General features: G+C 42.1%; 2 protein-coding genes across 5 annotated transcripts; one reads left to right on the forward strand and one right to left on the reverse strand.

Moving 5' to 3' along the window:
• Positions 1–224: 224 nt before the first annotated feature.
• On the reverse strand, positions 225–10,831 carry LOC115799306 (SH2 domain-containing protein 1B-like). The gene is made up of 5 exons (XM_030756402.1): positions 10,723–10,831; positions 9,387–9,707; positions 8,199–8,262; positions 1,317–1,566; positions 225–1,235 (listed from the first exon to the last, which is right to left on the reverse strand). The coding sequence occupies exons 2-5, from the start codon at positions 9,527–9,529 to the stop codon at positions 1,195–1,197; spliced, it is 498 nt and encodes a 165-aa protein (XP_030612262.1). The 5' UTR covers positions 9,530–9,707; positions 10,723–10,831; the 3' UTR covers positions 225–1,194.
• Positions 10,832–14,629: 3,798 nt separating this feature from the next.
• Positions 14,630–19,404, forward strand: LOC115799300 (erythrocyte band 7 integral membrane protein-like). Of its 4 annotated transcripts, none has more exons than XM_030756391.1 (7): positions 14,630–14,705; positions 14,896–15,011; positions 16,666–16,738; positions 17,154–17,236; positions 17,553–17,756; positions 18,293–18,427; positions 18,975–19,404. In XM_030756391.1, the coding sequence occupies exons 2-7, from the start codon at positions 14,919–14,921 to the stop codon at positions 19,167–19,169; spliced, it is 783 nt and encodes a 260-aa protein (XP_030612251.1). In that variant the 5' UTR covers positions 14,630–14,705; positions 14,896–14,918; the 3' UTR covers positions 19,170–19,404. The 4 variants fall into 4 exon arrangements, with proteins under 4 accessions (XP_030612251.1, XP_030612253.1, XP_030612250.1 ...); XM_030756390.1 differs by lacking the exon at positions 14,630–14,705 and adding an exon at positions 14,742–14,814; XM_030756393.1 differs by lacking the exon at positions 16,666–16,738.
• Positions 19,405–23,967: the final 4,563 nt, after the last annotated feature.

Genomic DNA, 23,967 nt, shown 5'->3' on the forward strand with positions numbered 1-23,967 from the left:
CAGTTTTCCTTTTTTTTCAGAAGCTTTTTAAAACTGGGTCCCAAACCTTGTTTGCAGACAAACAAACAAACAAACAAAAATGAAGAATTTAAGCCTCCTCGTCTCCTACATTTACACACTTAAAGCCTTTTTCTAATCTCCTAAATTTACACTCACCAGCTACTTGATTCAGCTGCTTGTTCATGCAAATATATAATAATAATAACTTTATTTGTACAGCACTTTAAAAAAACACACAGCTACAGAGTGCTTCACACTTCAGATAAAAACACATTAAAAATAAGTGTACATATTTACACACACAAACTCACAGTCTTTCATCCATTCCTGCAGACACACTCCTAAACGCACACGTTAGTGGAACAAAAGAACACAAATAATGAAAACGAGTTTCCACAGATTCGGCTGACGGGAATGTTTTAGAGTTACAACCTCTGACCTGCCGACCACATGACAGCAGTTCGGTGCGTTCAGACAGGTAGACGTGACCGAGATGATGTGGCGTGTTCATCGCTGTCAGACGGGATGGTCTGAGTATTTCAGGACCTGCTGATCTGCTGGGATTTTCCCACCAAAACAGGTCCGAAAAAGAGAAAATATTCAGTGAGCGGCAGCTCTCTGGGTGAAGATGCTGCATTGATGTCAGACTGGATGTAACCAGCCGTTGCAGCTAAGGTGGAATTGAACCCAAGCCTTCCAGTATTCTGAGTGTGAGGCAGCAGGGCTAACCACCGCGCCACCGTGCTGCCCAGCTTTGTGACCATGTGAGATTTTTATTTGCCCTCGCTGCCTGGAGTAACTCTCACAGTACAACACAGGTTACAGTATTTAAGATATGTTATGATAAAAAATATATACATGTATATAAATCTATTCTTTTGGTAATAAAAGCATTAACACCTAAAATTTACCACTAGGACGGACTTCCTGACACTTCTGCAGGTGCTGGAGGAAAAACACCAAAGTTCATACAGTTCATCCTGACGGGAGCATCGAGGGCTGGGATGCATTTAATGGAGATCCTCTGGAAGGTGGTCAGAGTTCTTCAGGAGTTCTTCAGGGCACTGTGATCCAAGAGCAGATGATGTTCTTAAAAATATGTAGGTACAGTCAACATCCCAAATAAGATCCAGTCTGTGGACCTGACATCACTGATTTCCTCCAGATGTCTCATGTGGTGTTTGATGGTCGGCGTTAATCGGGAAGCACTTCCACGTACTCGGCATCAGGAGCATCTGGGTGGAAACAGAGAAACGGTCAAACATGCAAACCAAAGGAAGATGTTGAGAAAAGAAAGGAGAACATGTGAGACGTACTCTCGTAATCATGCTCTTCATCAGGTACGGGAGGCGGCTGCCTCCGTGACTCGTGCTCATCCCTTCGCGACCTTTGCTCGGGTGATTTCGAAGGCTGCGTTTCCAGAACTCTTTGGGGCTGGATCAGCAAGGCCGTCTTCCTTTTGACTGAGTGGCGCAGATGCATGGCCAGACCCTGGTTCTTCCTCTTGTAGTGACGGATCAGGTCGTCGATAGTCTTAAAAAATGTCTCCTCCAAACCCCCCGCTGTCTGAACAAAGACCAAGAGCATAAGGTAAATATAATAAAGCAGCACAAACATATGAATCAGTCAAAGCTGGTATAAAAATGGCGGTTAAAAAGAGACCTGCTGTAACTTATTTGAGCAGCCACCCACATGTGGCCTGTTCTGTGTGAGAGGTTTGTATAAAGTAGGAACCATCGACGAGCCCTGAAAATGCATCCAAATTACACTTTTTGGAGTTTCCTCCAGCAAATGATCAGAAACCAAATCAAACATTCAGTGTTTGCTTCTGTTCTACGTTAAACTGGAGTAACTACTGACCGGTGAAATATATGAAACATCCAGAGCATCACTTATTCTCTTTGTAAGTCAGTTTGCTGATTATTTCCCAGTCAGTAATTCCTCATATTTACAATTTAGTTAAAAAAAGTGCTCATTTCTCTTGTTTTCATTTAACACATCTTTCAGTTTGTTCAGTTTCATGAATTCAGATTCCAGGAGGAGCCGATCCCATCTGTGACAGGGAGACGGGTGGGGTGCTCCCCGGACAGGTCGCCAGCCTGTCGCAGTGCTAACAGAGAGACAGACACCCGCTCACACTCAGGGCCAATTTATAATAACCAATTAACCAAACATGCATGCTTGGACTGTGGGAGGAAGCCGGAACCGGAGAGAACCCGCACAAACACGGGGAGAACGTGCAGCCTGGGCGCTGGATTTGAACGCAGCCGTAAAGCCACAGCCTTAATTAATTAAAGAATTACAAGACCATGTCAGGAATGTTGTCACATTAGTGAAAACACACAGAGAACCTGAGAAATCTGATCTGGGAAAAACTCTGGCAAAGAAATTGATGGAAGTCATTAAGCTCAAAGGCCTTTCTGGCTTTTAAAGGGCCGTTCCGCAGGAAGGCGTCCAGCACACGTCTGTGTTTACGTTACGTTCACGGCGCTGCGTCAGTTTGACAGCTTTCCATTTCTAAGTGCTTTCAGGCTGCCTGCCTGTGAGCAGTTTGTTATTGTGGTCACAGCTGAGACATACTGAAACTCTCCGGTGGATCACTGGATGACAGACGTGGTGATGTGTAAATGGGTTCTGCTGCACCAGGAACTACCTTCAGGCTTTCGTGCATAATGGGTCAGGGCTGGTTTGGGGAACACAAAGGAGACCCACACAACTTTGTGGTTTCAAGAGTGTGACTAATGTGTGTGAACATGATTCAAAAAACCTCAACCAACAAAATGTAACAACAGGGCTGAGAAAACAGTGCTGATCTGGGACCCCCTCACTTTTAATATGACTGTCATCTGAGTTTTATGTGGCTCTTAAAGGGTTTTTCCGCTGCACTTTTAAATATTTTACAACTTCATTTGGAACCAACTGAATCTGAAGTTGGACTTTCCCAGAGCTCGAGGTGACGTCTCAGAGCGTTGTCTGGTCTGAAGGATTAAAATTGGAATTAAAACATCAAATCGAACAGCTTGAAAATGCAGTAAAAACAAAGGATCGTTTAGGTTTTACGTATCAGGACGTTACAAAAATGATCAGGTCCTTATTAGGTCTCAATATTAAGTAAACAGAGTCTCAGAAGAACTCCAACATCATGACATGTTACACCATGGTGTTATTTATTTAATGAAAATAAACCAAAATGCAGAAGCTGTGTGATGCACCCTGTGATTCAGCAGTAAAAGTGCCTTCCACTGCAGTAAGTTGAAGTTATGGTTTTCTGTATGACTCTCACATGGCTGCAGAGGGATGTTAGACTGCTCTTCTTTACACTGCTGCTTCAGTTCTGTGAGGTTTGCTCATGCACAGCTCTCACAAGATCCCACCACAGCCTTTCACAGTCGGGCTGTGGTCTGAGCTTTGGACGCTGCAGCACGTTGTTCTTTGTAGATTTGCTGCTATTCTCAGAATCATTGTCCTGCTTCTTGACCCAGACAGACAGCCCCACCTTTGACTCTAGAGTACTTTGGCACACAGAGGACTTCATGGTTGACTCAGTGACAGCGAAACAAGCCCACATCATCACCCCTCCACCACCGTGCTGACAGTTGCTATGTTTGTGCTGATATGCCGTGGCTGGTCTTCTCTGTCCACAGGACATCGTCCCACAAGTCTTATGATTTGTTCAGATGCATCTTTGCCAACCTAAGCTGTGCAGCCATGATCTCTGCAGAGGGAAGCACCTTTTTCCTGGCAACCCTTCAAAATAAGCCACACTTCGTCTTTTTCTAATTGTGCTCTCGTGAACTTTAACTCGCTCGCTGAGGCCTGTGGACTCTGAGGTGGGCTCAGAGGTTGCTGCAGTTTCTCTGAGCGTTGAACGGTCTGACCTTGAGACTGGCAGCGGGCACTGCAAACTGATGTCAAGGGAACCTGGAAGGAGCTGTGTCCGTGGAGCTGTGGGTGGATATAGAGGAGTTGGACCCACTAACAGGTGGTTTCCACTGGGTCAAAAACTGTTTGCTGCAATGGCCCTGAAGCATTTGACTGAACACGTGCAGATAAGAATTGTTGGACTGCAAGTTTATAACGATACCAAGTGAACAAAGCTGTATAAAAAAGTATATATTGAGGCTACATCAACAGTGTTTATCAGCAAAGGAAATATGGTAGACTAAACCAAACACTAAACAAAAAGCTTTAAATATTCCTAATCAGCCCAGAATGAGATAATAGGAAAAAATGCAGATTTGGTGAAAAAGTGAAACCTCCAGCAGCCACATCCTGAAGCTGAGCCCACGGCTTTATTTTTAATGTCATAGTTGAACAGCTCGTGCACGTGGGCAGCAGGTTAATAAATCTGTAGCTTCTGTATTTTTAAACACTTCATTTTGTTTTTTTGAGTGTGGTGGAAAAAATTGACCGTGATAAAAACTCTGCTCTTCATTCTGCTGTTTTTTTTGTGTGTAACCAACGTCAGAGTTGTTTCCTGTGGGAGAGATGATGACAAAAAAGTTTCCATTTTGGAGGTGAAATGTTAGTTTATAGATGTACAAACTGCTCTAACCAAATCGCTGTCATTTCTCTGCCATGTTTAATGCATGAGAACGAGTTAGAGAGCAGAGCTACAAACAAATGGAAACATTTAACTGAAACCGTGCTCGATTCCTTTTCTGACATCTGCAGAGACGAGATGTTTTTCACATGTAGTTTAACTATTCTTACATTTTAGAAATGCACACAGACCAAACATCTGCACATCCTTCTTTAATAAATAAGGTTACAAGTTTCAAAGCATTTTGCTCCTTGGACTCTTGCTGCAAAGCAACAACTGCTGCAGTGGTACGAGTATCTTTGGTATCACAAACTTTGTGTCATTATTAAAAATCCTGTAAATAAACTGTGGAGTGAGTGACAAATAGACTCACTTATATAGTGCCTTTCCTCTCATGGTGAACACTCACTCATACACACTCACTCATACACACACACTCATACACACACACATACTCATACAGCACTTTTTACACTCACATTCCAGCAGATACATTGGAGCTAAATCAGGGTTCAGTATCTTGTCTCAGGATACTTCGACACATGGAGTGGAGGAGCCGGGGATCGATCCACCAGCCCTCTGATTGGTAGGTCGTCCGCACTACCGCAGCCACCTGTGGGGTTCCTCAGGGACTGGTAATTGGTCCTCTGATTTCTTAAATAACTTTTTTTTTTCTTTCTTGTTTGCTTTATTTTTCATGGCATTTTTAAGATAAGAAAAGAAAGATAAGAAAAACATTATCTACTATTTTAACTACTCAGCTATTTAGTTTTCAACCTACGTTTGCAGATTTAAGCACAATAAATTTAGCTGGCGCTTTGGTTAGGGCTACAGTTTCCCCCCGTCAGTGACAGCTGGAACAGAGTTCAGCCTCTGCGACTCTGAATTTGATGAGCTGTTAAGAAATGAATGAATGGATTTTGTTAATCGTGTTTTTCAGTCTGTGGAGTAAAACTAGAAGATAATTCCACATGTAGTTCAATTATTCTTAAATGTAATAAATATAGAATAGAATATAACGCCTTTATTGTCATTATACAGGATGTACAGGAAGAGACTGGAGGTAATTGGAGGAAATAAATATCTGTTCTCTTTTTAAAGAAATATTTGTGGAGACTCTTCCAGACAGAAGGAGACTCCACAGTTTTATGACAGTGTGAGAAACAATAACTGCCGTGTGTAATTAAAAAGGATTAATACTTGCTTACGTGCTTTCAAATGATGTTTTTGTAGTTTTGCTTTCTTTCTTTTTTCTAATGTTCTGTTTTACAACCTGTTTCCACATTTGTACCCTGCTGACTGTCTTTTACTTCCTTCTTGTCTGGTTTCATTGTGGCTGCATTTGTTTTTCTCTGCCATTTATTTTTTTGTCTCTGACTTTCTGTCCATTGACCAAATCAAACAAACATTTGAATATCTTGACGTGTGAAAGTGAGAAGGGGAACTTGATTTTCTTATTTTTTGACATAGAAAAAAAAAGATTAAACAAATAATCAGCAGACCTGTTGGTCATAAAAATAACCTTTGCTGGCGCTGGGAGGTAGCTGAGGCTTTGGGTCTGTCCTGCTGCACGTGTGTTTGATTGAACTGGAAATATTAAAGTTTCTTAAAATTAAAGTTTCTTTCAGCGTCTGTGGTGTGACAGGGACTTCGTGCTGCTGCCGTAGGCTGCTGGTGGTGTTACCACAGCGGGGAGGTGGTGCTACACAGGAGAGGGTGGGGCAGTTTACCAGCAGAGCATTGCCCCGTAATGAGCTGATCGATGCGGAATATTTTATCACTGTTTTTATCTGTAAATGAAAACCAAAGTTCAGGACTATCAGGGTGAGCAGGACTCGTCTCGATACAACAAGCAAGAAATCTTGAGATCATTTTTGACTAACAACAAAAGTTCAGTTTTGATTCAAACTGAAACTCGACAGCAGATTTTGTACATGCATATACACAAACTGATTCCAACAAATTTAGATTTTAAATGCTTAAATTTGACTTTGTTCAGGCCAGCCAAAGATTTTCTGATAAAGTATTAAGTATTCACTTTGATAAAACAGAAACAAGTTTACCTCAACAAGAAAATCAGGAAATCTTTGCTCACAGAAAAAAGAACCGATAGCTCTCAGCAGGTTTCCTTTAACAGCTCAGATTCAGTGAAAAGGAGCTTCCTATTAAAGTGGTTCCCAGGACGTTAAAGCCACACATCACAGATATTAAACCATGTACACACAACCAACTTTTCTTTCTGACATACACAAATAATGTAAACTTTGGCCCAAAATAATGGGTGGAGCATTAAAGGAACTGAGACTGAGGAAGTTTGGATGCTACAACTTCAAAAGGTTAGCTGCATGTCTGATATATGAGCCTTTCCAACTACAGCTTCATCTGCTATTAACCAAATTTTAAAGTGGATTTTGGTATATTTTATATATATATATATATATATATATATATATATATATATATACACAGTGCATCACAAAAGTGCGTACACCCTTCACTTTAACACTTTGACACAATGAGCAGTAGCCTGTGTGCAGCTTATATAACAGTCTTCATGCAGAGCAACAGTTCATCTTTAAGATCCTCACAGAGTTCTTTGCCATGTTGGAACTTTCAGTGACCAGTATGAGAGAGTGTGAGAGCTGCACTACAAAATTGAACACACCTGCTCCCTATGCACACCTGAGACCTGGTAACACTAACGAGTCACATGACATTTTGGAGGGGAAATGACGAGCAGTGCTCAATTTGGACATTTACGGGTGTAGTCTCTTAGGGGTGTGCTCAATTTTGTTGCTGCTGGTTTAGACATTAATGGCTGTATATTGAGTTATTTTGAGGGAAGAATACATTTACACTGTTATATCAGCTGCACACAGACTACTTTTCATTGTGTCAAAGTGTCATTTTGTCAGTGTTGTCCCATGAAAAGATATACTTAAATATCTGCAGACATGTGAGGGGTGCACTCACTTTTGTGATACACTGTATATATATACACCATATGGACTAAAGTATTGGGTGCCTCATTGCCACAGGTGTAAAAAATCTAACACCTGTCTGCCTTTACAAGCATTACTGAGTCTGACTGCAGTGCTGTAAAACATACTCTACAATTAGCTAGAAGTGGCGTCATTGCAGAGTGGAAGTGTTTAGAAGCTGCAGCCACAAATTTACAGGCCGGGGTCGCTGAGCGTTTGGGTGTGTCATGCGTGAGGGTCGCCAACGCTCCGAAGCCTCTCTGGTATTAACGTCAGCACCGGGAGCTTCATGGTGTGGGTCAAGCTGATCCTGCAGGTGCAACGTGCAGGTGGACCAGTACTTTTTTCATATAGTGCATTTTGTTAAGGCCGCGTTCTCAAAGATAAAGCTTTAAGAACAAACTGAGATAGTGGCCCACACACAGTAAGCTACTCCAGGGGCCTGGGTTTGATGATTTCCTGCATGTTATCCACAAATACGCACTCCCTCCCTGCCTTCCTCTCTGCTCTCTGTGCTTTCACATCAAAACTAAATGAAATGCATAAAAATATAGCAATAATAACAATAATGCTCTGTTTACAGTAAACCCTCAGTTTACTGCAACGCAGAGAGATTCTGCATCCATTAAACCTGCTGAAAATAATCTGTGTGTGTGTATGTGAGCTTGCTTTACCAGGAGAGTGTAGTATCCATTGTGCGACTGCAGCAGTCTGTAGGTGTACACCACCTTCTGTTTGCTGAAAGAAAGGAGACGTGTGCTGCTGTTACATGACGGTGAACGTGATTAAACTTTTGGTTGTTCTCAGGAAATAGAGGAAGAAGAAATGTGAGCGGGTCACATGGTTTGTTTTTCTCATAGTTTGAACCCTCTCATCTGTGTCGTCAGAGCCTCCTTTAAGAAGAAATGTACTAAAAAAAAGGTGGTGGATAAAGGATAATGTTCTGTAGGTACATAAATACTGAAGCCATTTTTTTCTCACGTGTAAACACTGCATGCCTGTCATGGAAAAAAATAACCTGGAGTGGAACCCTAACTGATCGCAGCAGATTCTGTGGTATTTGTGCAGGTGTAGGTTTCCTAGAGTAATAACACAAATAACTGATCTTATCGTGATTTTAATAGAATTCAAACTGCTCAGATCAGTAGAACAGCGTTTGTATCTACTGGTATTAGATTCGTGTTTCCATTTAAATGATGATTAATCAATCTGCAAAGAGTCATTCTGTATTATACTGCTGTATCAGCATTCAAAGGTTTGGTCAGATAATGTATCAATATTTGCTTCTACTTCCGCTAAGAATTTTATCTTTTTTTATACCTTTTTTTTTTTTTGCTCCATTATTTTTATATTTGTAAAAAATCTTCTTACCAAACCTCTGAAACTAAATTTCCTGCTTTAATTAAATACAAAAAAATAAAACAAATATTAATTAGCACTAAATGAAGTTACGTGACAGGGAACAGGATATCAGAGATGCTATTGTCACTCATATATGATAGTACACAATAACACGAATCAAAGCTTTAACGTCCATGTGAGATTTGCAGAACCAGGTCTGGGTTTGCTTTAACTTTGTTTTCTCCTCCTCGGCTAAATCAGATTAGACGCCTTCTTTTCCTCATTGTGCAAAAACTCCTCTCAAAATTAAAGCAATTTAACTTAAAAATTCTTCATCGTAAATATGCAGAAGTGTCCTCTGGGAGGAGGCTGCTGTCACAAAGTCAGAGGACCTGGAAACCTGCTCCGAATTATAAAATCCTTAATATTCTAATGATACCATAGAGTGTCATTACCTACAAAACGATTCTAGAAACAGCTTTAACAAAGGGCAGCCTGACTCCCAGGAGCAGAGTACTCACTAGACACAGAGACACATCGCTCCCTGGATGGTCTCGCTGTCTCGGATCAGGTAAGCCCCATCCTTGTTCTTCCTTCCCAGCAGATCCTCACACTCCTTCCTGGTGATGGAACCATGGTAGCACGCAGGCACGGCTGCTGCCATGGTGAAGAGAGGCCAGCAGGCAACACACGGACATCCACCAGCACTTTCTCAGAAGTTTCTGCTTTCTCAAAACGGGCTCATTTCCAAGAACAGTTTTTCTCACTCTGGGGTCCCTTTGAGACTGCACACAGGTGCCACACAGGAGCACAGTCCAGGTCTCCGGTGGACAAAGGTAGGACTGAAAGAGGTGAGCGGAGAGAGGTCAGTGCGCAGCGCTTGGAGGAGCTCAGCAGACTGAGAAGAAGAAGGAAGCCGCCAGCAGTAAAGCTGACAGTTTCACAGGAAGTGTGTGAATATGTGTGAGAGAGCACGAGTGAAGAAGGGGAAAGACGTTTGTTATCAGCACGAATGGAGGAATTTTAGCTGCCTGGTTAGCTGGAAATATACTACAGTACAATATTATATAATAAGCTCAAGTTATTTTTATCCAGCTATTTACGTATCAACAGCAGTTAGACTGTACAACGCATCATGATGTCATGAATGACTTGGACACTCTGCCTCCGCTGCCATCACTTTATGCATACAGTATATATACATTTCTATTTATAACACCCTCAGCCATATAATACATACTGTGTATACTTTACAGTCTACATATGTATACAGTGTTCAAATGTATATGTGTGTATATGTATATATTGATATGTGTATTGATATATATTTTATGTATATAGTGTGTTTCTTTTCTATTTTATTTCATTTTTTATTCATCCTTTTCTGCCCTGAGCTGCTGTAATGCACAAATTTCCCTGTCGTGTGATCATTAATCGTATCAGTACCTGCTATCATCACCTGCATCATGTTTGTGTAATCACAGTAAGCATCTGTCACACTGCTGTTATCTGATTTTTACTGCACTACAAACTTCTTTAAGTATATTTAAAGAGAGAAGGAGCTGCTTTGGTGGAGGTTTGTGTTCTTGGAGTGCTTCTTTTTACCTAAAAACCTATTTTAAAAAGTACTTTTGATAAATAGAAGTCTGCGTCAGGCTTCAGGGCACAGAACAATTTACTGTGAAGTGATACAAAAGTGTTCAAAAATGTAAAATTTTACCGTTTTGCTAATTTATTATTTTATTGCATATTTGTTACACTTAAATGTTTCAAATCAAACAACAAATTTTAATATTTAATATTAAGGGAGAAAAAAGAAAAAAGTTGCAGTGCTGGTGCATACAAGGCTGGCCAAACCTTCAGTCAGAAAGACTGCAGCGATCCAGGAGTTTGATTGTCTTTAATAAGGTCCCACAGGCACATTGAACATTGGATACATTGAATCACTTCCCAGTCTCAATCTAATTTCCCGGCTGCAACTATGACTTGGGGTGTGTGTGGGTGTGGCTTCCTGGAAGACAGAAAAAAACAATTCTATTATTAGCACAGTTATGATTAACCGGACAATCACATCACCTTCTGCTAGGTGAAGCACAGGCACTACCCTACAATGTCCACAAGAGGTCTCTGTAGACCACAAATTGGAACCCACAGAACGTGACTTACAAAGTTGCTAACAACAAGGCACAACGATGGCAAAATTAGCCACAGCTCTAATACCAAACAGACCGTCTCTGTATTCTTAATATAGCCGGATGTAGTCATCATCAGGGAGTCTGGCTGCAGTTAGTAAACTTACACTTTAACAGGCTGTAGCTAACATCCTGTTCTCTACTGAGACATATGACTAACATTTACAAGTCTTTGTAACAGTATCATGCTGTGTAACCTGACAAAGAAATAACACTTACAGATTTATTGACGCACAATCCAAACACCGGAAACTGTCTAATGAATGAAGAGTGATAAGCTTAGTCACAGGGCGTATATACTTAGACCCGTTAATATCCACCTCAGCGGTGTGTATCCTGCTGTCATCACCAAGGATTCCTCTACCCGGCCAACTGGCCTCGGAAGCTGCAGGTCAACAATCACGACCACTTGGTCAGTGGTGAGATCTGGAGCACTGATGTGCCATTTCCAGTGAAGCTGAAGACAGATAGACAGTTGCGGGTGTATTGAACCCAGAAATGGTCAGCCAGCACTTGACTGTGTCTCCAACGGCGCCATCCCAGCAGGTCAACCTTACCATACGCTACTTGTGGTAATGATGCATCCCGCCGCCCCATAAGTAAGAGGTTTGAAGTTACAGGATCAGGGTCAGCAATGTCAGACGTTGCATAGCCGAGGGGTTGAGGATACCATCCATTTTCACAAGCATAGTCATCAGGACTTGTTCTGAGATGATTTGATCTTTAAGGACCACTTACAAGGAAGCCTTAACACATTTAATTTCCCTCTCCCATGTACCACCAAAGTGCGGAGCCAGTGGTGGATTGAATTTGAAATCAATGCTATGGGCAGCGAGTTGCTTCTGCAAAACTGGCTCCATTGCAGCAAAGGCCTGTTGTAGCTCCCCTGAAGTTGGTGCCTCGGTCGCAGAGAATTTCAAAGAGTTTTCCTCTCCTTGCAACAAAGCGTCACAGAGCAAGCAAAACTGAATCTGTGCCCATGCTACAAAGATCTAGGTGCACACACCTTGTGGTTAGACATTTGAATATGATCCCCCACCTCTTCTTGTGCCTACAGCCTATCTTTATGGTGAATGGGCCAAAGCAGTCAACTCCAGTAGACCAATATGGTGGTTGGTTGATACGTAACCATGCAGCGGGTAGGTCTGCCATTAGGGGAACGACAGGTTTGCTGCACCACCTGCAACACTCCACACAGCCCCGTTGATGATTTTTGATGATTTGCCGACCCCGGAGTATCCAGTATGTCCTTCTTATTTTGGCAAATATACAGTCAGGACCTGCATGTAGCAGACAGGTTTCGTAATCCTGCACAATCAGCTTTGTGACAGAATAATGAGAGGGTACAGTACTGTCAAACAGCAGTGAGAGGAACATCAAGAAGAGTTAAGGTGGACGGGTTTACCTGCCTCCAGTGCAGTCACCTCTGCAGGAAAACTCTGCCTTTGGGATCTCTTCAGGAGAGCAAGCTCTGTTTCAAATCGACTGGAAGCAGTCATGGGTAGGGCAGTGATTGTGTCCCGGGTCTCCTCTGCTGGAATGGAGTTTTGTGGCAAGCGAACAGACCAGTTAGCTGGGGCCTGGGGAGGAATGCCGGGCCACATGTCCAGCGGTTTGGCTTAGATAATTCTTTCAGAGATTTCCCCCAGGTGATATCATCTGCAGGATTCTCTTCTGAGGGAACATATCTCCAGCTGTCAGATCCAACAAGCTCTTGGATCTCTGCTATTCGTGTCCCCACAAACACCTTATATTGCTGGGATTCTGACTTGATCCACTGGAGGACAGTAGTGGAATCAGTCCATAGGATTGTTTTCTGTAGTGGCGGGGTCAGCTTTGTCTGCAGGACCTTAGCTAATTGCACTCCCGCTAAGGCAGCACATTGCTCAAGGTGGGGTGTGGAAAGCTGCCGTTTCGGTGCCACACGAGATTGGGCCATCAAAAATGCCACTTGAACTCCATCACTGTCAGCCTTGACTCTCAAGTAAGCGACGGTGTCATAGGCTCTCTCTGAGGCATCAGCAAAGATATGTAGGTCAGTAGATGTTCCAGCTGAGACATCAGGGTCCAGTTTCTCATACAGGGATTATGTCTAATCCTGGACTAAATACTTTTTCCTATTGTAGTCTTCATTGACTTTTTCCTTCTCGTCTAGGACCATGCTTAATCCATGACTGGGAAACCGGCTGCAGGAGTATAACACCTCGGCAGGCTGATGCTTAGTTTGGCTGTTCATCGGGCTGAAATATAGTATAGGCAGCCAAATAATATAATGCCAGAAGTATTCGCTCATCCGCTTACACATGCATATAAGCTTGAGTGACACCCCATAGGGTTTAATATGATGTTTGCCCAGCCTTTGTAGCTTTAATATGAAGGTATAAACTGTACAGAAAGAATGGTTCAAAGCTTAAGTTAAAAAATAAATTAAATGGGTTTGACCATCTTTTATATTATTTTCTGTCAGAACTAAACATATGAATTTAGACAGTTTTTTCTAATCTTGGCTCCAGCTGATGTTATACAGTGGGGTCCATAATACAGGAATCTCAGGCACAGAAGCCCCTCCCACCTTCTGTTTAATTTGACAATTTAAGAGGGGCAGCCAATCAAATCAAAGTTGGCTTAACGAGTAAGGTGCTTTGTATGTATATATTTTTATACATTCTATTTTTTGTATATTTTACACATTGTTTATTTCTGTATATCTCTTGATTATATTGATCATACTAGATTATAATATTTTTATAATATTTTTATTTTAGAGATTTTGATTTTCTGTTACATGGCACTGAACAGGAGTGGCCCTCCAATCTCATTGTACATCCTGTATAATGACAATAAAGGCATTCTATTCTATTCTATTCTATTCTAAACAACTTGGTGCAGATGCTGTGACATCGAGCCGCGGCCCATTATTGAGGTTTAGGCATTGAGGTTGCTAGCAGGTTTCCACAGTTTACTGTAATTTTTTATGTCTGTTCTGCAAATACCTGCTAACTACTAGCTGAGTGGTAGCACAGCTTGAAAGAGTGAGATGAAAACTGGAAATGTAGGTTTGCCTTCGAAGTAAAATTGTGCCTCCGCGCTGCAGCCAACATGTTTGAAAAGGTGCAACTTTCACTTTGACGGCCAACCTTCTCTATTTCCAGTTTGTGCTGCACTTGTGAAAGCGTCACTGCAGCTCAGAGAGCAGCTGGGCACTGTTGGCAGACAAGTCCATCTCTTCTATTCAAACTGCGACCCCAGCAATGCGCTAACAACCAAAGCAATCCCAATCACTAACCACTTGGTGGATACAGGTTTTCCCTCACCACCGGTAGTTGCCAGACGGTTGCAGACCGGTCTCTAGCTGTGCGACCGGGACCTTGATCTTGCACTATCACAGTGATCACCTGTCCAACGTGTTAAGCTGCTTTTTTGTAGTGTCATCTTCTTCTGCTGTTTATTCATTTTAGAAATTAGTTTAAATTAGTTTTAACATCAAGCTGGAAATAAACACGACAGGTCCACTTTAATTAGATTCAGGAGTTCTATTTTATATCTACTTTTTTCTAAAGGAGAAGGGGCGAGTTCTTGTTGCTAGGCGACGCGTCACGGAGGGCAACCGGACAACACCGCGCTGAGATCGCGGTTAATGGTTTTAACGTGAGTAAACACTCTTTACAGACTGTCACTGAAGCCATGCTGCGAAGGGTAATTTCGGGCTTGAACACAGTGGTGCCTGTCACCGCGGAGGAATGCAACACCGGGGCAGGTAAGCACACCTGTGAGCGCTGATGCGGCTCAGCTGATGTTTGTCGTTGCATCCGCCCTCCTGCTTCTCTGTCGTCTGCAGGTGGAGGTCGGAGGAGCCGCGGGATGGTGGTGGAGGTCCTCGGGAAGGTGCTGACCCTGTTTTCGGTCGTCCTCATCTTCCTCACCTTCCCGATCTCAGTCTGGATGTGTGCGAAGGTGAAAGAAGGGAGAAACAGTCAGACTGTAACTTTACTGAGAAGTAAAAGACTCTTGGACATGCTTCTACTTTTGTCACTGAGCGCAGAGACAAACTGATTCATCAGCTGATGGAAAATTTATTTATTAATGAAACAAGCATATGAGAGAAAATGTGACGATTCTCTGCGTTTTTATGTCATTGTACAATAAATAACTAAAATTAAGTTTCCAGAACGTAATGAGCCAGAGGAGCTTTTTATTGCAGCTTTTGGATCTTTTTAGTCCAAGGAAAAATAGTGGGTTAAATTAATGAAAACTATTTCTAGTCTGACAAATAAAAGGCTAGATGGCGATAGATAAATTTAAAGTTAACACTAGAAGTGAGGTTCTTACTAAAACTAAAAATGGGTATGAAATCATCTTAGTTTAGTCTGTTATGTTTCTGTGGGGATATAAAAATATGAGGTGTGAGAACAGCAAACTAACCATATGTTTCAGTTTGCGTAGATGCTGCTACACAAACTCTGAGTGAAGGGGAGGTCTTAAAAAACACACATCTGTCCACATCTGTGCATTTATTCTCTGTAAGGGCAGCACAGAGGCAGTCGCTCCGAAACCTGAGAGAAAAAAACTCTGCAGGTTTTTGTGTCTGTCAGGTGGAGCTAATTATGTGTCTTAGCAACAGGCTGCTATTAACAGTGTCTGAAGGCACAGTTTAAAATTGGCTCTTTGCTAACCTGTCTGTTATGTGTAGACCAGCACTGGTTCATCCCTTGAGTTTGGTGTTAAGTGGCTTAAAAACTGTGAAAGTGCTTCAGAAAGCTGGAGAACTGTCACCCAGGACCACGATTTAAAAATATCAACAACATCCGGCTGCTTGGAAGCCAAATATAAAGAGATGGGGGTGACTCAAGACTTTCACACAGCACTCTGAAGCTAAAATAAAATAAAAGATGAAAATAATTTAAAATGTAGTAGTAGTAGCAGCAGCAGCAGTAGTATTAGTAGCAGCAGCAGCAGCCCTCAGAGCTCTGCAGCCCCTCTGAACATGGCAGCAATGATCTGAGTTACATTCTGTGTTAACCAAAGGAGAGACAGAGTGAGCATCAGGACTCTAACAGCTGCTGCGCTGGTTAACCAGAGCTGCAAAGAAACACTATCAACAACACACTCGCTCAGCTTTACGGGGTGAACTCTGCTTGACTGTGACACGTCAGCGTGTTTTCTCCACCCTTTGCACGTTTTTTCAGAGCTGCACGTCATCACGGTGGGCAGTGTGAGACCCTGGAGGCAGGCTGTAGGCCCACCTAATCAGACCTTTTTCCACTAATGCAACACAAACAAAAACTCTCCATTCTTTGCTTTCACTGGGCCGAGTAAGTTACTGATGAGATGTGAGAGAGACTCAAAGCCTGTCTGTCATTGAGTTTTCTATTGGTGGAGCAAAAAGGAAACCCAAACCTGCCATGTTTACTTGTAGAAATACGCTGTGGTTTTCCGGCCCTCCACACACTCGGACACGTTTGTTTGTCTTGAGATGAATCATTATTTTCTTTGGTTCATTGTAAAGTTGTTCATTTTCTCTGAGCAGGATTTGTCTCCAGAGTTTAAACTCTCAGGGGTTTTTCACGTGCACCGTGCTGGTGAGCAGATTGTGGTTTCTGTGCTGCAGGTCATTCAGGAGTACGAGAGGGCGGTCGTCTTCAGACTAGGCCGAGTTACTGAAGGACCAGCCAGAGGACCCGGTATCAGAAACTCTTCTCTCTGTCCTCTGACCTCCAGCAGCAAGGCTGAAGCTCCTCTTTCACAGTTATGGGTGTAAATGTGCAGCATTAGCTGTGACAGAGTGGAAGTAAAAGGCTGAAGTTCAGAATTATTAGAATAAACACAGGACTGCACGTAAAACTGTGTTAATACTTTTTTATCCTGCTCATCCACAGCTGACAGGGATATAATGATTAAAACTTAAACCAGCTTTATTTACACATCAGTTTAATCCATTATCTGTTTGGTTTCTTGCACTAAATTAGATGAACTTAATGTTTTATTTTGACATAATCTAAAATAATACTTTCAGGGTTTTCTCCTTTGAGTATCACTCCCTGCAAACAAGCAAAAACAGGAAATCTTGGATCTTCTCACCTCCTTGTATCCCTGCAGGTCTGCTCTGGGTCATCCCCTGGTTGGACTCCATCCAGAAAGTGGACCTGCGCAGCGTGTCCATTCACATACAGCCACAAGAGGTCAGCAGTGATCACACAGTGACTGCAGTGCTGTAGTTCATCACATATAAAAAAAGTTTCCATGCAGCCTGCAAAGAATCAGCTGCTTTTTGTTTTTGCACAATAAATTTAACATATTTAATGAGGCTCTGCAGAAATTTCCCTTTGCACTGTGAATCTTTATTTGGGGCTTTTTAATCTACTTTTTGCTGGCATTTTTGAGTCCTCGTAGCTTCAAGAACAAAGTGAAGTTTTCAGGATTTAAAAACAATGGTTTGGTTTGCTGTTAGAGAAACTTTCCTCTGTTTTCCCTTTCTCTGCCTCCTGCTGTCTTCAGGTCTTGACTGCGGATGCGGTGCCGTTAAAGGTGGATGCTGTTGTGTTTTTCCGGGTGGTGAACCCCTTTATGTGGGTGATGCATGTGAAAAATGGCCCCCAGGCCATATGCTTGCTGGCCCAGACGATCCTGAAGACCGCGATAGGGGCTCACACTCTGGCAGACCTGTTAACGCAGAAGCTGGCCATCAGAAAGAGGATGGAAGTGAGTGAGACGGCGAAGACTCGGGCTCTGTAGTTTAAAGGTAGACGCAGATGGATATTTGATTCGGCACAGATTTTACACCTGGCGCTCTTCCTGAGGCAGCCTTCACATTCATCTTCTGACCTCCTGATGCCGAGTTTGCATTTCCTCAGGAAACTTTTGCATGTACAGTGAATGCTACACGAGTGTCCACAGGTCTGATTGACCTCAAGGTGCCTCTTTGGTTTCTGTGAAGAAGAGCCAATCTTGAATGACAGTTATTTTTAAGTAGACAGCATATTTGCTCAGTGAGAGGAGGAAGGAAGGACAAGTTTAGATCAAAAGCAAAACAGGCGTCAAATACGCTGCAAATTTACCATCAGCTGCCAAGTTTGATGCTGCACTTTCACCTCATAATATCACAAAGATATGCAGCGAGGTTTCAGACAGAATTCAGCGGCAGCTTTATTTTCTGCTGGTTAAATCTGTTAGAGGTGTGAGGAGCGTATCAGTGGAAGCTTATACATACAACCTGCTGTGCCTGTTTTGTCCTGCAGATGGTGCTGCATGATGCATCCAAACCATGGGGCGCTCAGGTGGAGCGGGTGGAGCTCAAAGCCATGATGCTTCCCGTTGACCTGCAGCGCTGCATGGCTTCAGAGGCCGAGGCCCTCAGGAGGGCCAGGGCAAAGGTACACACACACACACACACACGCACTTTTATTTAATAAATTTGTGTTATTTATAGTTTTTTTCACTTTATTTGCTAGTTTAGTGATTTTATTTTGTTAAAATATTCCAGTTTTATGTGTGTACTATATTTTTTATTGTATACACCTGTTGCCTTTTTACATGTGTATTTTATGTAGTTTTATTTTATTTAATCATATTATTATTTATAATTTTTATTTATGTTATACGTTTTTACATATGTTAGCTTCTGATTAGCTTGTCAGATTTATTTTTTTAAGCACACCTATAAGGTTTGATGATTTTCTTACTGATTTCATTTTGTTTTGGAAAATACTATTTAAAATATGTTATGTTAATATGTTAATAAAATTAAAGTAATATCCATCCATCCATTCACTTCCATATACACATTAAAGTAATATACATATTAAAGTAATATACAAATCATAATCCTTGCTTCTCCCCAGAACTTTGTGTCTGAAAAAAAATAATAACCTTTGACTCTTATGTGATCTGTACCTGCCTCTTCTTTTTTCTGTGTTTCAGATGATCGCAGCCACAGGGGAAGTTACGGCGTCTCACGCATTGATGGAGGCTGCGTCGACATTTGAAGGAAGCTCTGTGGCGTTACACCTGAAATTCTTGCATTCGCTGTTTTCTGTGCAGAGCAGCGTGCAGTCCATCGTGGTCCTCCCCATTCCCATAGAACTCCTTGACATTATGATTTCCCAGGTGCCCTAGCACCTCACAGACATCCAAACTCTGGAGCTCTTTGCTGGGACAAAAAGTAGAAAAAGATTTAAACCAGAATGTGATAAAGAAACCAAAGGAACAAAGTTGTGTGAGCATTACTTTGATAAGACATTTGTGGTCTGACTGTTAAACCCTTTGCCTCAGCTGGGGTTGTAACATAAGAGGGGGGGTTGCCCAGGACAGGGATGATAATGTGATTTGTTATTTTTTTTTGGTTAATAAATAAGTGTGTTAAATAATCAAGATTCCAGTGTTAATAATCAAACAGCCTGAGGTGAGTTCATAGCATAGTTGGGGGCTTGTCCAGGATATGTATAGCAATAGTAGCCTGTAGAGGCTCTGGCCTCCCACAGCAAGACAATGTTCCCTCCACACTGCACAACCTGCTCAGGAACAGCTCAAGAAACACAACAAGGAAACCAAGGCCAGCAGAACCTCCTGGTCCCAATCTAACCACCGACATAATATTGTTCCATGTGGTTGGTTTTAATGTCACTGATCTTTGGCTTTTAAACTTAAATCTAAAAGGTCGTGTTATTGGAAGCCCTTCAGTTCTGCTTCTTTTCATTCCTGCAAGTCTTCAAGCCTCAGATGTTCTCACGCTGCCTGACTGAAGCACAAATCTTCCCACTCAGATTTGGCAGATTTGGTGAGGAAATCTCCCGCCCTGCAGCTCAGAGTGCCAGAGAACGGAGCCACGTGGGAACATCCCATTATCATTACCTAATACTTTGACACATGAATATGCTTCGGTTCAACGGCTAAGATGTGATGATCTGAGCAGAAGACTCAGATTAGCTGAAGACTCCAGTAATAGAACATCCAGCTTTATGGCTTCCTGACCCCCTTCTTATTCAGCACCTTCAGATTATAAAGTCATCATTATTATTTTGAACATCCTATTTAAGTGTAAAACTAGGAAACTTTTATATTATCAGTTATTCAGGTTCATATTAAACATTTTATTGCAGTGCAGATTTAGTTACTACTTTATTTACATATGACATATGATGAGCTTATAAAATACACAAAGATTGGGAAGTTTTCTATTTTTAAGATTTACACTATAAATATAATCTAATGTAACTCATCAGCCTTCTGTAGGAGCCTACTTTTATTTTTGGAGCTGAATACAGTTCATTGTTATTAGTCATTTTATTGATATTGCAGTTCTCTCTCTTTTTTCTCTTTATTTGGACAAAGTTAAATGCATGTTTCTGAACTCCAGTCATACAGGCTTAAACACCAGCCAGCAACCAATGGCCATTCCTCGAGCAGTTGGTGAGAGGTCGCTGGAGGTTGCAAAGATTTAGAGCTGCCTAAAATATGCAAAAGAAAGGAGCTAAAATAAAAATAAACAATAAAGCAAAATAATAAATTCCAAGAAAGCAGCTTCATGAAGTAAAATAACTGAAATTCAATAATGAAAAATGTAGCATAAAAAATGTCAGATAACATTAGTGGACAGTGCATACATGCAGCGTGTTAATATACACTTTAGGATATAAGCCATTAAAATTAGACTGAAGTACAGATGTGGTGACTCTGAGGCTTCCCTGTGTCTTTACTGACTGCTGAGGTTGCAGTAAGATGTTTAATGATGAAGAAATCCTGACGCCCGCTCACCCATTGCTGATTTTATAATCTCTGAGTAGATCCCCCGATCTGCCCTCTCCGTCTTATCAAGTCAGGTGACCGATGAGATAAGCTCTTTAACTCATCAGAACATCGTGACCCCCAAAATAGCCCCACGGTTATTTTCGGATGCAGCAGCACACGGTAGCATCATCGCCTCGCAGCAAGAAGGTCCTGGGTTTGATTCCAGGACCTTTCTGTGTGGAGTTTGCACACTCTCCCCCACAGTCCAAAGGCATGCATGTTAGGGTAAGTGGTTATTCTAAATTGGTTGTCTCTGACTGTGTTAGCCCTGCAACAGCCTGACGACCTGTCCAGGGTGTAATAGGCCTCTCAGCCTATCACAGCTGGGATAAACTCCAACCCTGAACTGGATAAATGGAAGAATGACTGGATGCTGACACAGAAGAGACTCTCAAAACTGAAACACATCCATCTCCAACATGTGGCTGATTAAAGATCGATGACTGCTTGGAGTGAAAGGAGCACACATTCATCAGTGTTTTGTATTTTCTCTGTGTTCACAGGCTGCAGGATAAAGACACCATCAGGGTTTAGATCAGACGTGGGTCACGTTTCCTCAGCGGGTCTGACTGGTTCAATAAGCAACTAAACAACTAAAAAGAAACACAAAGAATCAAACTTAAATTGTGGCCCGCATATTTAATATTTATCAACACATTTTGTATACAGTGGGGGAAATAACTGATCCTCTGCTGAATTGGTCAGTTTTCTCATAAAGACTTGAACAGTCTCTAATTTTTATGGAGAGACAGAATATCAACAAAAAATCCAGACAAAACACAAAAGTTCTAAATTGATTTTCATATTTGATCCACAAGCAAAACATGACTGAGCACACGAGCACAGCGGTGACACATTTCTGGTAGTCGGTCTCCAGGTTTGCACACATCTCAGGAGGGATGTTGGTCCACTCCTCTTTACAGAAAATCCTTCAGGTTTCTTGGTTGCTGCTCGAAGCTTCGGCTCCCTCCACAGAGTTTCTGCAGGACCGAGGTCTAGAGGCTGGCTAGGCCGCTCCGTGACCTCAATGTGCTTCAGTCAGCCACTGTTTTGTTGCCTTGGTGGTATGCTCTGGGTCACTCATACTGGGAGACCCATCCATGACCCACCCTCAGTGTTCTGGCTGACTGTACATGACCCCGTCCATTGACCCTTTATATCCACTGCCTGTTGCATGTGCACATAAAATTTACTTTGCAAGAATATTTTAGGATGTAATTTTATTTTTTCATCCAATTTTTCATCAACTTATTGTTGGACAATCCTGCCACTCTTATTTTGAAAATGCAGTTGTGTCTAACCAGTTAGTTGCTGTGGCAAGTGTCCAACATCAGGGTCTTCAGGACAGACTCGGATTGATGATTGCAGCTGGTGATGGGAGTTTTTGTTCTATTCAGGAGATGTGCTCCAAACTGGAGAGCCAATCAAACCGCAGCCTGCAGCAGGTGGCGCTATCGCTCATCGAGATGGCAGAACTGGCACCACAGATGCGAACTGTGTGCAGAGTGAAAGATACCTGAGACTCTGTTGTGTACTGTCAGAGCATGTATAGTATAACTGACTTTCATGAGAAATCCTGTATTGTGCCCCCGTGCCCCCGTCCCCTTTATTTTGGCTATCCATAGCATTCCACAGGAAGCTGAAATGTTTTATTGGAACAACCTTAATAACTGGAAGAGGCAAAGAAAGCTTAGAAACTCTTTGAATTCAGCCTACTGGTTAAAGGTCACGAGTGCACTATTATGTCCCATTACACTCCTGTCCTGGCTCAGGCAGTGTTAGGAGTTCTTCAGCATTAGAAATGGTTTAATGCACCTTTAAATAACCTCTAACTTCACATGTGTGCTGTGTGCATCTGAACAGTTAAACCAGGCTCCTGTTTGCACCACTAACTGCCTGATTTCAGCGTTCATGCTCACATTACTGCAGCTCCCTGCTGCTGGGCCTCGGCTCTCTGTAGATGCTAAATTATATGTGTTTATGTTGAATACAGTGAGCGCAGGGCAGGACGGGGTGGGTGCTCTGTGGTCAGAGTCTGTGGAGCTATTATTACCCATCACTGGTGTGGCTCTGACTTTACCCATAATCATTCCTCACTAACCAGCAGGTCACCTCCCCGGCAGTGAAATTTGTATCACAGCAAGCTGCAAACTTTGTTTTCAAAAGTCCAACCTGTGTCTCCCTTCATGCAGCCGGCTGCTTTCTGATCCTCTGCAGACTTCTCGTGTCCACAGAATCTAAATCATACTGAACACTGTTCGGCTCCGGTGTGCTTCCTCTTACTGAGCTAACAGAGAAAGAGATCTGAGGGCTGCTTTACCTCAAACTTGGATACACCTGTAAGTCTTTCTGCAGGCACAGCTGTCACCCACGGCTGCTTTTCAGACCCAGAAGCTCCATCCATCATTTATACCATCTACAGTCTTCATGCTGCATCCTAATTGTGGAGGCCTTCTTGTTTTACACCTTTAGACTTTTGATCGACGTGCTGAGACCAGCTCTTTATTTCTATCTCATATAAAGAGACCCAGAAGAAGAGGTCCTCTAGATCCTCAGGCCTGTTTGAAGGCCTCCTGTGGACTTATTATCAAGAGAATTTGTTTTTGTATAGTGGGAGGAAAAAAAGATGTCTGAGATGAAGAGGAGGAATTGTTACAGCAAGCAAACCTCCCACATGGACTCCAGTTAAAGACAGACTTGAATGATTTAATAAATATGAGTCACTGAGATGGTGCAGAATGAGCAGGAGCCCCGCAGAGCTGCAGAGGATGAAGTCTGAATTCTGTGTTCATTTTAAAAACTACGACGTACTTTGTTAACATTTAAAGACACGTCTGCAGCCTCCACAATATTTTCTCAACCCCAAAATTTCTTCATGTGTTTAATGCAGCAGAAAAATGTTTCAGAGGTGGACACAAACATCTGGAGCTGAACATTTCCTGGGATGATCTTTTTTTCCAGCTTTGCAAACAGCTTTTTTTTTTTTTTTTAACACTGGATCAATTCAGAGGATTAAATTCTGTCTTTTTGACTTTTAAGAAGTCAAATTTACTGTATGAACTTAAAAACTTCTTCAGAGCTTCTCTGAAACCTCTGAGATCTTCAACCTTACAGGAGATTAGATTTG

This window comes from Archocentrus centrarchus, chromosome 20 (assembly GCF_007364275.1).
Source record: "Archocentrus centrarchus isolate MPI-CPG fArcCen1 chromosome 20, fArcCen1, whole genome shotgun sequence".
NCBI classification, from domain to species: Eukaryota; Metazoa; Chordata; class Actinopteri; order Cichliformes; family Cichlidae; genus Archocentrus; species Archocentrus centrarchus.

Bases quoted from the DNA above. Each gene is read 5' to 3' on its own strand.
- LOC115799306 (XM_030756402.1), bottom strand. From the start codon at position 9,529: ATGGCAGCAGCCGTGCCTGCGTGCTACCATGGTTCCATCACCAGGAAG. The intron at 1,567-8,198 runs GTAAAGCAAGCT...GTCTTTGTTCAG, and splicing joins ATGGATACTACACTCTCCTG to ACAGCGGGGGGTTTGGAGGA. The intron at 1,236-1,316 runs GTACGTCTCACA...GTTTCCACCCAG, and splicing joins TGAAGAGCATGATTACGAGA to ATGCTCCTGATGCCGAGTAC.
- LOC115799300 (XM_030756390.1), top strand. From the start codon at position 14,742: ATGCTGCGAAGGGTAATTTCGGGCTTGAACACAGTGGTGCCTGTCACC. The intron at 16,739-17,153 runs GTATCAGAAACT...GTATCCCTGCAG, and splicing joins AGGACCAGCCAGAGGACCCG to GTCTGCTCTGGGTCATCCCC. The intron at 17,237-17,552 runs GTCAGCAGTGAT...TGCTGTCTTCAG, and splicing joins TTCACATACAGCCACAAGAG to GTCTTGACTGCGGATGCGGT.